Source organism: Achroia grisella, unplaced genomic scaffold (assembly GCF_030625045.1).
Source record: "Achroia grisella isolate CSIRO2021 unplaced genomic scaffold, CSIRO_AGI_Agris_v1 utg359, whole genome shotgun sequence".
Classification (NCBI taxonomy): domain Eukaryota; kingdom Metazoa; phylum Arthropoda; class Insecta; order Lepidoptera; family Pyralidae; genus Achroia; species Achroia grisella.
This window is the reverse complement of record NW_026712817.1, coordinates 1720065-1736973: the sequence shown is the minus strand read 5'-3', so window position 1 is coordinate 1736973 and position 16909 is coordinate 1720065. Positions and strand designations below refer to the sequence as shown.

Here is a 16909-nt window from a genome sequence, read left to right as displayed (position 1 = left end):
ACAATTATTATATTATAGAAACCCAAAAACTTGGAATGGTAAAACAAAGATACAAAATACTCCACCAACCGGATTGTCGATCCAATAAACCGTAACCTCTGGTGAGAAGGGATTCTCAGTATATCGTGGAGGTACTTATTCCACAAAAAAAAAACAACCATAACCTCTATACTATCACAGCTCAATTTTCATTACTATATTTTAGTTTAGTCTAGTCCCATAAACGTCAAAGTTTACATTACATAATTATATGTACATGGATTTAGTTTCAGTAATAATAAAACGTTTTAATACTGCTGAAAGAAGTTATTATATTCACTGTTTCTCTTCTGCGTAACTCAAGGTCCGTTTCTTGCAAATGGCGATATTTCGTTTGTCTCCAAATACATTTTCCCAGCCATGCTGTTAATATAAATATGATTTAGTGTTCAATTCATACAAAGGGGTATAATTTCAAATAAGATATATATAATATGTCTGATGAAAGAGGAAACTCCGATAAACATTGCCTATAGAAATTAATAACACTATGAATATTACAGAATAATGAACCAACCCTTAAACCTTTCCCTCCTATTCTGTTTCACAATTCAAACTGCATTTTAATTTCGAGCTGCATTCAGCAGGGTGCAGTCAAAAATCAATCATCTATTTGCAGAATACGCTGATTTACAGTTCCAGCAATAAATTTATTGTACTAATAGATACCATTTAACTTATCGCGCGTACTATGAATTACTACATTGTTATAATTTAATAATTTAAATATATGTTGTAAATAATTAAGCACAGCACTTTACCAAATCAATTCAGATTGGTAATGCCGCTTAAAATTGCTAATAATATATAAACTGTACAAAATAAGTCTACTTACTTATGAATAACTGGAAACAAGAATAATACAACACATATTCATATCTCTATTGATATAGCATATATATATATAGCTATTTCCATAAATGCCTCTAATTTTACTTCGCCTTTTACTTCTTCTAAACTACACACCATTTTGATACTGTTCTATCTTTCATGAATTCTATCTTAGTTCAGAAAGGTTTATAAGTATAATCGGCAACAGCGAAACCTGGCCCTTTAATAAAATAGTTCCTTGAACGGTTTACCATGCCCAGTTCGGCCCCATCATTTCTTACAATTACAGTACATGCATCTCTATGTTTATAGATGTATATATCAGTAGTAATACCACTTTTGTACTATATTCATCAAAATTAAGGTAGATCGATAGTAAATAATAAACAACTTTAGGTATTGCTGACATGAAACTCTACTTTCCATATTTGGTCACAAATACGGTTTATTAGAAGTAAGCATTCCGTTATAGCACCACTAAATCTGTGTGTTCCCGTATCTACAGTCAGATTCATAGGACGTACGTGCTCGGTATATTGGCGTCGTAAAACGACCGCAAATATTGACTTAACCAATGTTATGAGAGCCTCGAAGGTTTGGCAATCAACATAAGTAATCAATTGTGCTGAATGTGCCACGCCGCCCTACAAGGGTCCGGATAATTTGGTGGTATTTTCATTGTGACAGTTAAGGAGTTGAAATTACGTCAAAAGAAAATATACTTTTATGAGCTCGGATTAGGATGAATTTGGTATGCAGGATATTTTGAGCTTGTTTATGTAATATTTAATATTCAACGCTATATATGTGTATAAAAATGTAACTATATTTGTTATTTAGTAGTAGTTCCTAAATTATTCCAACTAGCAAAGCGTAAGTATTTGGAATTTATGCCACATTTCTAAATGTTATAACTAAAATTATTGGTCTGATTGAAGCCATATGAACTTAAGTTTAACCTATATCAGAGTTTTCTAAATTACTTACACATACTCATTCATAATAATTCCTTTGTCAATTAATGTCAGAACTGGGAGTTACTTAAATTTGGGAAAATATATACGGCTACGATAGAATTAATATACTGAAATACAATAAGAGCTCATTATAATAAAGTAACGACCTGCCCAGGCTTCCCATGGCTGTATTTATTCTCAAAGTTCTCAAATTCAAATAATCCCAAACAACCGCTAATTATCTAGCATATATTATAAAGCATAGGTGAAACAAATGTAAAATGTGTAAATTGGTTAAGTACTAATGATTTTTTTCATTACACAGAAAAAAAATCAACTATCAAATACAAGACTAGTAAAGAAGACTGTCGAGAGTGTCAAATATGAGTAACTCGTATCACAGTCGGAAGAGACTAAATCCTCTCAAAGAATTTAACATTCATTATGCAACTTACGGCGGCTGTGCTCCAAAGCCCATGTACCCGTCTGTACTAAAGTTGCACAATATCGGTGGATTCTTCCAATTCCTGCAAAACGTTGCCGGAAATCCTATGGGGTTGATCACAGATTCTGCGTAGAGACGCCATGATCGGTTGTGACTACATCCATCTGAAATGAAAATAATAAAAAAATAAGAAGGGTAGTCAGAACCATCGTCAATTTTCAACATCATGATAAATGTAACACCTAACAGGTGATTGGTTTGTCTTCGGTGTTTCCATCATTAGATAGTTTAAAATATAGATTGCCATAAAGTTTTTTGGTGTTTATAGTAGGTCAATTTCGAACTCACGACCATTCCGTCAAAATCTAGGGCAAAACATAACTATAATAATGATAAGTCTTTAGAAATTTATAAGAATGAATACAAAAAAGCATCATATTGGAAAGTACATTACAAAAGCGGTTTTATCGCTATTAGCAATCTCTACAGACAACCTTTATAGACAATGATTGGCTATTGCGAATCGAAATTGTAAGCATAGTATTGGAATTAAAATAAATCTCTGACTATTTTATTTCATAACATGCGCGCGCGCGTAAATATTACTCGACAGTGGCAACAATTTGTAACGAAAAGTGATAGTGAAAACCAGCAATAAAAAATTAACCTCAACAAAATAATAAAGGCTAAGAATCATAGTTTAGAAGATGACTAATCAAAATGATCAGTCAGAATAATAAGGCAGAAGAAATCGATCCTTAGAGATGATTGCCAAGGCGAAGAGGTTTTCATACAGGGATCTCATAAAGTTTAAGACGACCGGAATTCATTCGAGAAATTTCAAGTTTATAAGTCGGTTGAAAATAAAATACTACTTGGATTTCATCCAAATACTGCTAAGAAATGTGACAGCAACGATAACAGTTCCTCGCTTGCTGCACAATCGATAAGATGAACTTGCGTTATATATTTTATTTTGTTGCTGACAATATTGACAGCGCCAAAAATCTAATGTCGATAGCGACTGTTTGATTTACCTTCACTAAAGTATAAAAACATATTGACTGACTACAATAACCGTTTATTACCATTGTGGTATAAAAATATAGGAATCGAATAGCTGTCTTACTGTCTCTGTCCCATGGTATCTGCAAGATATTACTTCCCGTCCTCATGAAAATTAAATAAAATCGTTCTAAGTAGATTATATAATATATATAATACAAATGTACCAAATTTTTAGACACTAGACATAATACTACTTGTATTATGTCTAGTTTCGACTTTGAGTTGGTAGATCAGCATGACAATCGATTGTATAAATAATATATACACTATTATGTACTCAGTGACCTATTAGCACTTTAGCACATACATTATAACTCAAACTAATGGTATTGACAAATTCCGTTGCAGATTAAAAAAATATTTCAAAACATTTTTATCGAAATTAAAATTGCATAATCTTCATTCGTACTTTTTGAAGTAAATGCGGCAAATTTATTTTAAAATGTTGCCATATATCCCATATATGAGTTGCCACAGCACTCTTAGATAAATCTAATCAGGTCTCACTTAGTACAATCCATCAATACCTATATTCTACGAACTACATGCCAACGTGTTCCAAAAATTTAGATTTACATAAATAAATTCTAAATCATTAAAAATTTAACAAACCTCTTTTCTTTTGTAGGCGAGTAATAAAGCTTAATTAAAGTCCTAAAAACTTAATGACCACTAAAATATGTAAATTATGTTTCCATAAAGCTTACAATTTCAGTATGTAGGACACAGTTTGTTATGTCCGATCTGCAACACTACTTTTATAACAAAACTGAACTGTACAAAGATGCTTTGTACAGTCAACATCAATATCTACAAAACATGAATTTGATATCAAAAGTAAAACACTGAACTAAATTTTAAGGTCCTCTACGTGTTTAACTCAACTCTTATTTATTGTTTCTTTCTACGTAAATTCTAAATTTAAAGTAATATAACGATAATTATAGTTATCATTACCGAGTTAGACTTTATACAAATCGTCTGCATGGATCTCTGTTTCGCCTACTTTAGCCGCTAAGTAGCTTTCCTTATAAATGTGTTCGGTTTAACTGAGATTGCAGTACACTTTATAATTTATCTGCTTATAAAATAAGAATAAGAATATTTCTATAAGTGGATAAGGTATAATGCGAATCATTCTCGCTAGCTCACAGAATACCTCTTCATTCTTTCTGAGACCTCCCCTAACATTAAGATGACAGATCTTCTTAAATGTCATGGAAAATGATTACGCATTGCTCCTTTATTCAAATTACAGTTACTGTGTATAACCGACTCATACAGAACTGTACCCCCCGTTTAATACAATGATGTAAGTAATGAGTCTTACGGTCTGACAGATATGACGGTAAAGGGCTACTGTGGCTTATGAATGCTACCACAGTGACAGAAAAGTAGCGTTTTCCTAAAAACATCGTAAAATTACACCACATATATTCAATTAGAAACTCCTTTCAATTTTTTCCTAAATTAAGACCGGAATCCTATTAAATAATTGTATAGATACATTAAATCTCTAAATTATTGAAGATTAATGTCATATAAGTTGAACTTCTTTGTTGTTGTGGACTTCGTAATATATGCTGGCCACTTAAAAGCTACTTTTTACCTTTAAAAAAACCGATATATAAACAATACATATAATATTATATGTATTGTTTATATGTCGGTTTTTTTAAACACCACACTTGTATTCACGGCATAAATAATACATATGTATAATAATAATAACAGTCCAAAAAATAAGATGGCGCCAAGATAACTGAAATCGTTGAAAATGAAAACTTCACAAGTACATGACAAATTATCATTCCCACATCAGTTTTATACATAAAACGGCCTTACTTTGATTCAGTCGTAAACAAATCGCAGCAATATATAATGGACTTTATCAACATGGGGTAGGCTCGGTGTTTTATTACGTAACAGGTAAAGTTGGTTTTCCCGAACGCATAATGTCGCCCGTAACTTCAGACAAAAATAAATCCGTATCAAAATAGGGAACCGTTTTAATATTGCTTACTCGTCACAACGGTAGGTAAACAAAAATTCTAATAATAGCATTTTGGAACGCAAAATAATAATCAGCTTACAGCGTAGCTGGAGGATCGGCCCCCGCTGCCCTCCCCCGCCCTCCAGCATCCGCGTCGTGACGTCAGAGCATCGATCGTGCTTTCCCGCCGAAATATACGGTTGTTAGGGTTGCAGTATTACGTAACTTATTTAATCTGTGGTGACTATCGCCGAGTTAATGAGGGGTGCTGGGATTCATACGGATATTAAACTAATACCGAATAATAAGGATATTGAACTCTTTACGAGAAACTTTTATCCGTACAAATATTATAAAATCTAATATATATCTGTATGTCGGTTTATTACATTACATAGGGCAAAACGACTAAACTATCTTAATAAAATATAATATGAAAATAAAATAATAATTAATAAAAAAATGTACGAGTTGAGTTTCTTGCCAATTCTTCTCAATAGAACTATATAGCCGAAGTGGATGGTATGGACAGTGATAAAAAATATGACAAGCACAAGAGTTTCTTTGTGAATAAATAATTTTGAATTTGATTATATCACAAAGACGAACATAGGCTATCTTTTCACATAAGTAAGTATAAATGTAATGAAAGTTCTTTGAAATGAATGTTTGTTTTTATTTAATATCTTTGCAGATTAAAAAATGTTCGAATTGCCTACATTTTTTATACTTACCCGTACTCTGTGTTTATGTTGTGCTTCGTGACTACAAATTGCATATAATATTGCTACGTGAATAATTTCCTACATTGGCATTGAGTTCGAAATACGCTTGGGGAAATCACACCATGGTCCAACTAATGTTATGGAAAAAAAATACTAGTTGCTTTATATCATGTCCAAACCGCATGGAGATAAGAAAATCCCTTAGAGAATAGGAACATACAATAAAAACCGTAATAAATAGATTCATTATACTACGATTGAAGCAAACGAGTGATACGGCCCATCTGGTGGAAAACGGTTATCTTAGCATATGAAGCCTAAGACACCAGGGGTGTTACATAATACTTTCATACCTTCGTCTTAAAAAACCCCATGCTATATTCTCTAAATAAAATCTCGGCAGATAGTTCATTCCACAATCTAAGTATACACAGAAGGCTATGTTCGTTACGTTACCTTCGGTACATACTTATATATTAACTTTTAGAAATTCCAGATACTCTAATATCAAAACGTAAGTAAAAGGCGTAACTTTGTTACTGTAATCCACAATAGGAATATTATATACTACTTTTAAATTCAATCTTACGATATATTGGAAAACAAATAAGTTTTACGACAATAAGGTTACGGACATACAAAGTAAAAAGGTATTTTGACTTTTGCCTTTGAACGGAAATAGGACTATTGCCGATTATATAATAAATAATTTAGTCGCATCATATACATTCTAATAATAGAACTTTATTGATAAGATTGATTTGTTTTTTTATTTGCAATATATGAACCGATTTTTAACATCCTTTAGCCTATTAAGAGTGCATCCGTGCGGAATCAGCATGTATCTACATAGAAAACGAATAGGAATTTCCCTTAGTTGGAATCACGCGTGAACGCTGGAAAGTATTAGCGATATCTTTTTTTGTTGTATATGTTATAGTCAGGAGAAGGTTTTTATTAAAGAAAAATTAAGAACGTTGTGCAGAACATTAGGAAAGTTTAAATGTTAGTTAAGATTTTTTTTAAAGTTTTCTTACTATATGCAATGCGAGTCAATATTCATAGTAATGACAGAACGGCTGTTAGGTAAGTTCAGTTAGTGGCTAATATTTTTATATTTCGAGAAATATTAATATTAGTTTTTTAATCCTTGCTTTTTTTAGCTGTCCGTGTGAATAACGTTACATTTTCTTAAACTGATTTAAAATCATACATATGATTATCATTTACCATCAATATCTCCATTTAATTTCGCAATTGAGGAAATAAGGATGGGTTTATTTTCACTTACACAGTATAAAATAAAGACGCTGTCGCTGTCTGTCCGTCCCCATGTATGCTTAAATCTTTAAAACTACGCAACGGATTTTGAAGCGGTTTTTTTTAATAGATAGAGTGATTCTAGAGAAAGGTTTAATATACATATATAATACCCGGACGAAGCCAGGGCCAGTAGCTAGTATTTTATATAGTAGATACTTACAAAGAAATGAAATTTGTCTATTTTTAATCAATTGGTCAATCCAACATCCTGGTTGAATCCACGTTCCAAAGTTAGGATAGAAGTCCACATCACCGATGGGTTGAGGGAACCCCAACACTCCAGGATTAGTATGGAGAACGTCGACAAATGTGGCATCTCCTCGAGCGAGGTGGTCATTGCTGTTGGTCAAGCTATACCCGGGGTATGCTGGGTCCAGACCTGTCAAATTAAGTAGATTAACTATCTTCTCTTATAAATAAGATTTTTTATTTTAAGTGGTGACAATCATCGATATAGGTACATGAACAGCACTACGAGCTTACCCGTGAAGCTCGTAGTGCGTATATCGGTCGTTAGATAGAGGATTAAGATGTCCAACCTGATATCCTATAACTTCATTACAGACTACCGGTGTATACGGATGAGATTAGCTATTATCCACTTTCATGTTCCATCTCCAAAAATTGTGTTGACAGAAACGTCTTAATCCTTTTTTGAGTAAAAATAATCAGAATACCATTACCTGTAATTCTTCCTAAGACAAGTCCCCTCCTCCGTAACTCCTTACCAGCAAACCCTGCTGCCTCTGCTCCCAAAGAAAAACCAACAACATGCAGGCTGGCAGCCTTCACACCAGCTATGTCGAGGTACTGCACGAAGCTTGCTAATCGTGTGCCCATATGTCTGGTGTTACGTACCGCGGTAACATACCTGGAATCAGGATATATGTGCACGGGATGAATACATTCGTTACAATAGATGTCCAATTAATACTTATTTATTGATTTCTTTCGCTTTCCCATCATTGTATTAATAGTGGCAACTTCGTCTGCATATACATTTGAAGAGGCATTTATTAATGATAATCAAATAACAATAATAATAATATATTTACTCAACACCACAACGCCATAAATTAATGAATAACAGTAAGTTGCATTTTAAAATTAGGATTTAAAATAAGGAATTTCACTAATCACTAATTTCCTTTCTTGCGTAGGTTGACAACCACAATCCTAGACAATTTAAACACACATGATATTAATAGCATTATTGATATATTTATCAAACAATAATATCTTTCTAAAACTTTAGGAGAAAAGTAAGAAAGCAGAATATTGAGTACTATTCGAGAAGTCATTACATGAAAAATTAGTATCTAAACAATTTTCTTCTATTATCATTATCATACTAGTTTTATTTAAAGAGGATAATACGGATTGCCCAAAGTCCTTCTGCATCTCATGTTTTCTGAATACAGCCTAGAGTATTTCTTGTATAAATCTCAATAAAGAGTTTAAATCAGAGTACCTATATAAGGACACCTAAAACGCCATACACACGATACTAAACTCGGGCAATATCGATGCATTGGAAGAGCCCTGGATTGCTTTGTGTAACGAAATCAGGATGCCTGACGAACCAATTTCACTCCCACTACAACCGCTCCAATATTGTCCATTATTTTAGCACAGAGTATCTTCACATTAGCGTTGTTGTAGAACGTATGCTCAGGCTCTAACATACTAAGATTCGGACATTGCGTAACACTTTCGGGAACGCTACATAAATCTGCAGTGTACTTGGCTAAGGGCCATAACGTAATAAATAAATGTTCACCTCGCTTGAAAATATTCGCACATTCCCAGAAAAGGAATGCCGGAAATAGACGAAGCAACGTGTTTTGGTTTCGTATATGAATTGTAAATACCTACTTGATTTTACTTAATAATTTTCCTATAGCAATTAACAATCTACTATATTTTAGTATAAACCACGTGTAATAAAATAATATTTCTCGTTTCCTCTAAAATAAGGATACAGTCTGTTGTAGTCGTGTACATTTACCATCGTTTCATCACGTTATCGTGTGATGACCTATGCATTGTCATTCCGGTGAAGTGAAATGTAATCCTTCATATTATTTCACTGCTCGTTCTTCAACTGAAATACAGCTTAGAAAGCTAAGTGTTTATCTAAAGTTGACAGAGAAACCTACGTAGACTACGTTTTGAAAAGCCTAAATCTGTACTCTGTAATGCCACTGCTGTATCACCCTTCACAAAGAACAGACAAGATGCAATATAGAGCAAGCGCATCTTGCTCTATATTGGTCTAATTATGTTAAATATAATAATGTACCTATACAAAGGTAAAATTGTTATATATAAACTGTTATATACTCAAATTATATAACGCGAGTGCAGTCGTGATTTTAAAAACAATAATTTAACTTACCAAGGAAACACAATAAGCCTGGACCAATCTACAGCAATAAAGTTGTAATCGCCCGCTGATAAGTAAGCTGTAAAATAAGAACAAATTAATGCACATTTTATCAACTTTCAGATAAAATTTATTACTTTTTAAACTTAACGCGCCAATTATTCCGAATTCTAAAAAAAATAACAATGTTTACGAATTTAATGGTATGATAAAAGTTTGTTAAATATTCATATACAATATGTATAATGGATAATCAGATATAACAAGATATTTTTAAAATTGGAATCCCAAAAATAATGATTGTATGCATGATGTGTAATAATAAATATCGGTTCTTTGTGCTTAAAACTGGTTCTTAAACTGGAATATATAAATTGTTTTAAATTGTGATTAAGAACTATACCTCGATGTTTTCCGGAGAAGAACAAACTAATTTAAATTTGTTAAATTTTTCCATCAGGTAGGTCGTCAGCATTTTTGTCGGTAGTTAAGAAACATTAATTAAAATTTATACATATTTATAGACATGCGTAATTGAAATTCGTATTATTTCAACAATTAACCAAAACATACATGCCACAGATGTTAATACTAAATCTGATCATAAATATGCTTTTATGACTTACATTTTGTGAGATCGTAATTACTAGATCAGCAAATATTAACACAGTAACTTGTTTAACAACGATTTATGGCTCGTAAACTTATGAATGAAATTAATTTATACAAATATTACTATAATATTTTTATTCCGCATACCTGTATTAAACAAACAAATAAATAAGTTCAATGAAAATACATACTTGCAGTACCTATATTTTTTAAAATAACGTAACATTTAACATAGGTAATGTTTTTATATACCAAAGTTACTTAGTATGTTACGTTTTCACGTCTAAAACCAATAAATCATTAAATCTGACCGATTCCGAGTATTTGGTATGAAGAAAAACGTAAGCTTAACGTAAGTTACCACCGTTAATCATGGCCGGCCGGCACGAATTGGCGGCAAATTTAAATATTTACAATTTAATTTACTTATATTTTAAATATTAGTTCACCTAGTACAATTTTGATGCGAACCTACATTTTAATATATACATAATACTTCTGTATATGTCACATAATTCTTTCTAAACTGCAGGTCTAGCCGTTTGGAAATTAAGTGACACTTAGATGAAATTTTGTGTGCATATTTCTATGAGTTTCGGAATGTTTTGAAAATGCAGCTGGACTCAGTAAGTGGCAGAATTTTTTCAGGCCACCCGACATCTGATGGGGTCGCTAGTAATTATATAATAATAATTCACTCAGGTGGACTAAAGATTGTTCTTTATCTTCTTATATGTTATTCTTCTTTATATACGAATCTCTTTAAGCCTAAATTACTATTATAAATATTTATTTGTAATTTGCTCATGTAGGTACTTACCATTTTTTAGAGTGGTGGTGCTGATTCCTCTAATCGATTCAGAGAACCCCATCAGGTATATAACTGTAGGATTACTAAAGTTGAAACTTGTTCGTCCCAAACTATTAACATTGACGGTTTCTGGTACAGATTGAGGTACCGTCGGATTTATTCTGCGAAATAGCAATGGATATAATAATTTAAAAAATTTTCTATATCCTATATACCTAGCTACATACAGATTTCCTGTGAACTACATATATCTCGTGCGGTCATTTCATAATTTCTTTTTGTTTACTTCTATCCACTGCTTTTTGCTAATATAATTTCTGCCCAAAAATATGATTCACCTTATCTGATCCAATGACTTGTTTTGGACGTTCGTCTGAGTATATGAGAACGTTACGTTTAATACGTGAATATATGATAAATAAATATAAAGATAAAATTTCCCTTAGAACATTTATGACGGTATATTTAAAACTTCTCTATATTTACGTATTCTAATGTATATTTTATACCAATATCACTATATTACTTTATTTAGGCATACCTAATTGACTTACATATACTGATCTGAAAATGTTTGAATTATGTATCTAATTAAAGATTATTTAATCATCATGATTCAATTAATGTCTTTAGAAGCTTATAAAAACCTTTCGTGTAGATATACTTAACAAGGTACCTAAACAAATCGGAACAATGACTAAAGCAAAGTATTATTGTTATGTGATAACTTGTCGGATATAGGTACCTAATCATCTTTTAGTCTCTAAATAAAACTTCAGGAAATATGTACATCACAGTAAATGACATGTAAGTACTATAATAATAGCATCCATTGTTTAACCTAGACAATCACATAGCCTCGTAAAGTAGTGGCGGTTATTTTCTTTCTTTATTATTGCTACTTATATGACAAGATATCATGAAACAATAATCATAAATTGTTCCTTTGTTTTATAATTTAGAAAACAAATATAATTCAAAACATTGGAACGAGAAAAGTCACTGAAATTGACCTCTTTCAAGATGATAATACATTTGGCAGAGAACTGGCAAAGATGTTGCATTATATGCAAAATAAAACCGGGAAATTCAAATAATATTTCATTTGACATGAAATTGGTTAACAGTATCCAAAACATTTAAATTCAAATTGATAGCATAAATAGTTTCTAAAATATAGCGCTGTTATAGTAACCCTGATATAATATGAAGAATAGTTTCATTTTACATTTTTTAACAAGGACGGCAATCAAACTGACGGCCTACCTCATATAAAATCTTGCCTACTGATATCATGTCACTTATCCTGTTCCTTGTCATTACACTACCTTATAGGTAATCGAAACAGCTTACGAGATATGAAACTTAACGACAGAAATTGGTATCCGTGCAGACAACGTCCACCTTCATTTCTAAACCCTAAAAGTACAGTCTGTTTAAAACACTATAGTAAAACGGTAATTAATCGTCATTGTCGCAGATACAAAACTAGATAGTGATAATGTAATTTCTGTTACAATGTTATGTTAAAACAAAACTAATTGTATAAAATAGGTCACCTCTGGTTACGAACCTGGACTGAGTTCATAGAGTGCAAAGTTCATCTACATGTATTCAGTTTTGTTTACCGATAGATATTATTATAACTTTATCCAGTCTCTGCACCTTCCGGCTGCACTATGCAACTTCGATAACGTTGTACCAACTATCCCTATCTGAGTGAGTTGTAGAGGAAATTATATCTACTGTTACAGTAGATTCATTTTTAATGGATATTAAGTTATGGATACAACTTTCAACGGTTGATAATTCTTCTAATAAACAAACATCTTCCCCGCGTGGTTAGTTATAAGTAGTTATAAGTTTTTCTAAATAATAAGTACTGCCTATACGTAGGTATAGCTCCGGTATGCTAGCTATTCCGTGCTATCAAATCCCAAGAACGCATGTTGAATGACAATGGGTAGAAAAAACCTATATCACGGTGGATATATACAGTTAAAATTAAATGCTAACATAGTTAAAGCAACAATAATAACACACACAAGATTAACAAGAAAGAAAAGAATTAAGAAAGTTCTCTCGATTAAACATGTGTTTCCGTTTTAAGGATCGAGACAATGCAATGAAATTACAGGCATGACTTATCGTTAACAGCATTAAAGTAGAAAGAAAAAAAATCTTAGTGTCTGGAATGGCAACGCAAAAGCTGTAACGGTAAAACGAGCGTCAAATGATGACATTATGTCCTTATTCCTGTTCATATATAGGCAATGGTTATCACTTACCATCAGATAGCGCGGTCAACATGTTTGCCATTCCAAAGAAAGATAAAAGAAATATTTGTAATGTACGTAAAACTTCTTTCTTTATTACTTTTTGATGCCGAGGAATAACAGTTGGACACTCGCGGGTAAACAATACTACTATGTTAATATATTGAATGATAAATTTCATATTTATATCTCAAGAACGATACCGCTAACCGACACAATCAATCTTGCTACACTTGCCCATTTCGATCCAATTCGTAATATCTTTACAAACGAGAAAGTTGGAATGCACCTGGTGAACAGTTTGTATTGTATATCCAGGGTGTCGTTTCTGGGGCAACAGTAAAGGCACTGGCCCACTGGCGCCGACATGAAGCATACTTCTGTTACACCTGCAATAATAGATGGCACCAAATACAATATTATTTATAATTAAAATGAAGATGGTTACACTGAAAAATAATCATCTTTTTTAAACTAGTTGAATTACTCAAGCAATAACATTATTAATAATGATGCTAATGCGATTCCGTGACTCCGAAGTCAGAAACTCGTAGGTAGCTACTGTGTAGTATTTTGGTGAATAAGTTATGTTACACACACATGTTAAAAAAATAATTAAGTGAACTTTAGTACCTAATATGAAAAATATTTGGTTACAGAATAAAATAACAATTATAATTTTAACTTTTTATGAAAAATATCGATATATACATATAATTTGTACAAACTATTTTTCAGTAAATACTAATTAATACTTTGCATTTTTAATACTAAAGTTTGGTAACGTTATTACCAAACTTTACTAATATTCCAACATATTGAAAAAAATTAATGTTAATATAAAAAAATACTTTTTCGTCACACTTTTATGCAGATAATTATAATTATATCTAAACAATTATAAAGTCTATCAGGTATTCTACATGTTGTTCATTGTGCCTATATACATCACGTTGTTTATTTGGCATTCTGCTTTGAAATTCTATGATCATTGATCATCATTATGTATATCAAATAAAACCTTAACAAATAAATTATCAACATTTAATTTTGCTGACCGTATCGTAAATAATACCTGTAGATACTCGCCATCGGTCACACTTAGATACAAAGAGTTTATTAAATATTTTCCTTCTAAGTATTTATTTTGCTATTACCACAGTCTGAGGCTTTGCGTCTATATTTAAATTAGATTTTTTATTCCTTGTATGTTGTCAGTAGATATTTGTTACTAAATTCATCGAGGAAATATTTGTATAGACACATACCCATTTTACAAATGTCTCTCATTTCCCTTAATTTAAAAAAGTAATATTTCATCTGTAAAAAGAGATATATTCATTAATATCTTTCAGATATTCACCCTCGGAATAAACTTCAATTAATTATGACGAATTGTTGCGGTTCCCCATGGAAACCGTCATAAATTGCAAGTGAATTTGCCAAGATGGGCTAACTGACCTGATTTCATTCTCTTGTTGTCATCCACTGGTGCCCCGCCAAAGTAAACCGTAGCGCAGGCGAATACACCATTCCATTATCATCCATTAAAAAATACATATCTTTTATAGTTTCCAGTAGTAGACGTATCATATGGTTTTTTCATTTATTTTGAAATAAATATTCTTATATTATTTGAACTTCACTAGATTACATTCAAATAAATAGTTCGTACAAACTGTTAAAAACATATGTCACTTCACGACTCTCGAATATACACCTACCGAAAATTATAAAGTTTCGAGTATATTTACTAATAGATATTAAATACTACTAATAAAAAAAATATTTATAATATAATTAACTCCAGTTACTATGATGGTTCATGATATTTCTTTACAACTACTAAACATGAATGTCGTTCGCTATTCAATATTATCACAAATTAAATAATATAATTATTTTATTAAATTTAATATATTGTGGACACATATAATGTACGATTTCGTTATTGAAACACAGGATGTAAAACAAACTCTAGCAGACAAACTCTAGATAGAACTTGGTAAGCTAGAGTAGGAAAAAATCCACAATCTGGTACAAAGTTAGACAGATTTTTTAATGTTCATACAAAATAGTACAAAATGCTAAGTGGTCGTGTGAAGACAACATATTTTTAAATGTTGAAAAATAATATTCTAATGTCACTCGCGCTGCAAACTTACCTATAAAAAATGTCAAAACGCGACATGATTCCACCGCACTCGCCAACATGTTCCAAAAACAGCAACCTGGCAGTCCGGCACAGCAATTAAAGTAATCACCGAGCTAAGCTCGTCACCATCAAACACAAACACATTTTCCCGTACAATACCTGGAGAGGCACAATGCAACCGGCACAATAACCGCAACTCGTTTTATACCGCGAATTTAATATACAACCTCGCGTAGAACATATTACTTAGATAACTGAAACGGTACACGGAAATCTCGTATATAAAGGATGTGTATTTTTCTCGGCTACCTTGACTTAACCTTTTCCGTTACGTACGACGACTGGTTAACACTTAGCACCGGACTCGCCCCCGTCCACAATCTGAAGCCATTACCCAACTAACTCTAAAGAAATGAAACTATAGCCGCGCAAATGATAGTAAAATTTACACAATTTATTCGGTAACACAAAATTTGTACTCTGTCGAATCGATTTCGCTACAAAAATTAAGTGATTGACTACTTTATTAAGGAGACAGTAACGCTTAAATATCACTAGCAACCTGCTTCAACTTTGCATGGATGAAAAAACAATTCGATTACTTTCGCAATCTTTTATTTTCCAAGATCACATGTGCCTGGTTTTCGGCCTTACTATTTTTAATGTATTTTATTTATGTTCTGCAAAACATGAACGGTAAGAATTGCATATTAACATTTATAGCAAGCATCATGGACCTCACAATATAATTTTGTAATGTCTTTAAGCTAAGCTAAAGCTCTAAGCACAAGCTTACATAGAAAGCCTAACAACACAAAAGATTTAGTAGACCGTTAGATATGTATATACATTTTAAAGGAACAAAAAATCATATCAAAATCTATGAAATTTATAAGAACTAAGCACACATACAAATAAATACAGACATTTTTATACTAATGGGTGAATGAAATAAATGCAGAATATCATAAATATTTACATACAATTGATATCTGTAGTAGTAACACCATATTTAGACTGATGAGATTTGACTTGTGTATGGGAGGCAGGTCAAAGTCAAGTGCTCGCCACTTGTTCATGATAATTATCATAAAGTTCAAGACCGGCGAGCATATAATAACACAACAATTGAGTTATCCAGTCACTTTTGAAATTATATTCCAAGCATACCTAATAACCTGTTCTGGGATATGGATGCATGTGTGTGTAAAGTGTAGTAGATATGTCAAGTTAGTATTGAAACAAGTTACGAGTATAATCTGTAATTTCAAGTATCGCATAAAACAGGA

General features: G+C 32.0%; 2 protein-coding genes across 3 annotated transcripts in view; one reads left to right on the top strand and one right to left on the bottom strand.

The window, feature by feature from the left end:
- Window positions 1-16909, top strand: part of LOC131843901 (nucleolar protein 58) — a 66298-nt gene that overhangs the window by 39975 nt on the left and 9414 nt on the right. The gene's annotated exons all lie outside the window — the stretch shown is intronic.
- On the bottom strand, window positions 317-15852 carry LOC131843903 (phospholipase A1 member A). The gene is made up of 8 exons (XM_059192685.1): window positions 15631-15852; window positions 13755-13854; window positions 11199-11350; window positions 9779-9845; window positions 8064-8251; window positions 7541-7759; window positions 2282-2435; window positions 317-402 (listed from the first exon to the last, which is right to left on the bottom strand). The coding sequence occupies exons 1-8, from the start codon at window positions 15677-15679 to the stop codon at window positions 339-341; spliced, it is 993 nt and encodes a 330-aa protein (XP_059048668.1). The 5' UTR covers window positions 15680-15852; the 3' UTR covers window positions 317-338.

What these genes read in the sequence shown, in the direction of transcription:
- LOC131843903 (XM_059192685.1), bottom strand. Translation starts at nt 15,679, where the DNA reads ATGTTGGCGAGTGCGGTGGAATCATGTCGCGTTTTGACATTTTTTATA. An exon ending in CACCACCACTCTAAAAAATG is followed by an intron (nt 9,846 to 11,198) that starts GTAAGTACCTAC and finishes CTTATTTTACAG; the next exon opens with CTTACTTATCAGCGGGCGAT. An exon ending in AGGCTTATTGTGTTTCCTTG is followed by an intron (nt 8,252 to 9,778) that starts GTAAGTTAAATT and finishes TCCTGATTCCAG; the next exon opens with GTATGTTACCGCGGTACGTA.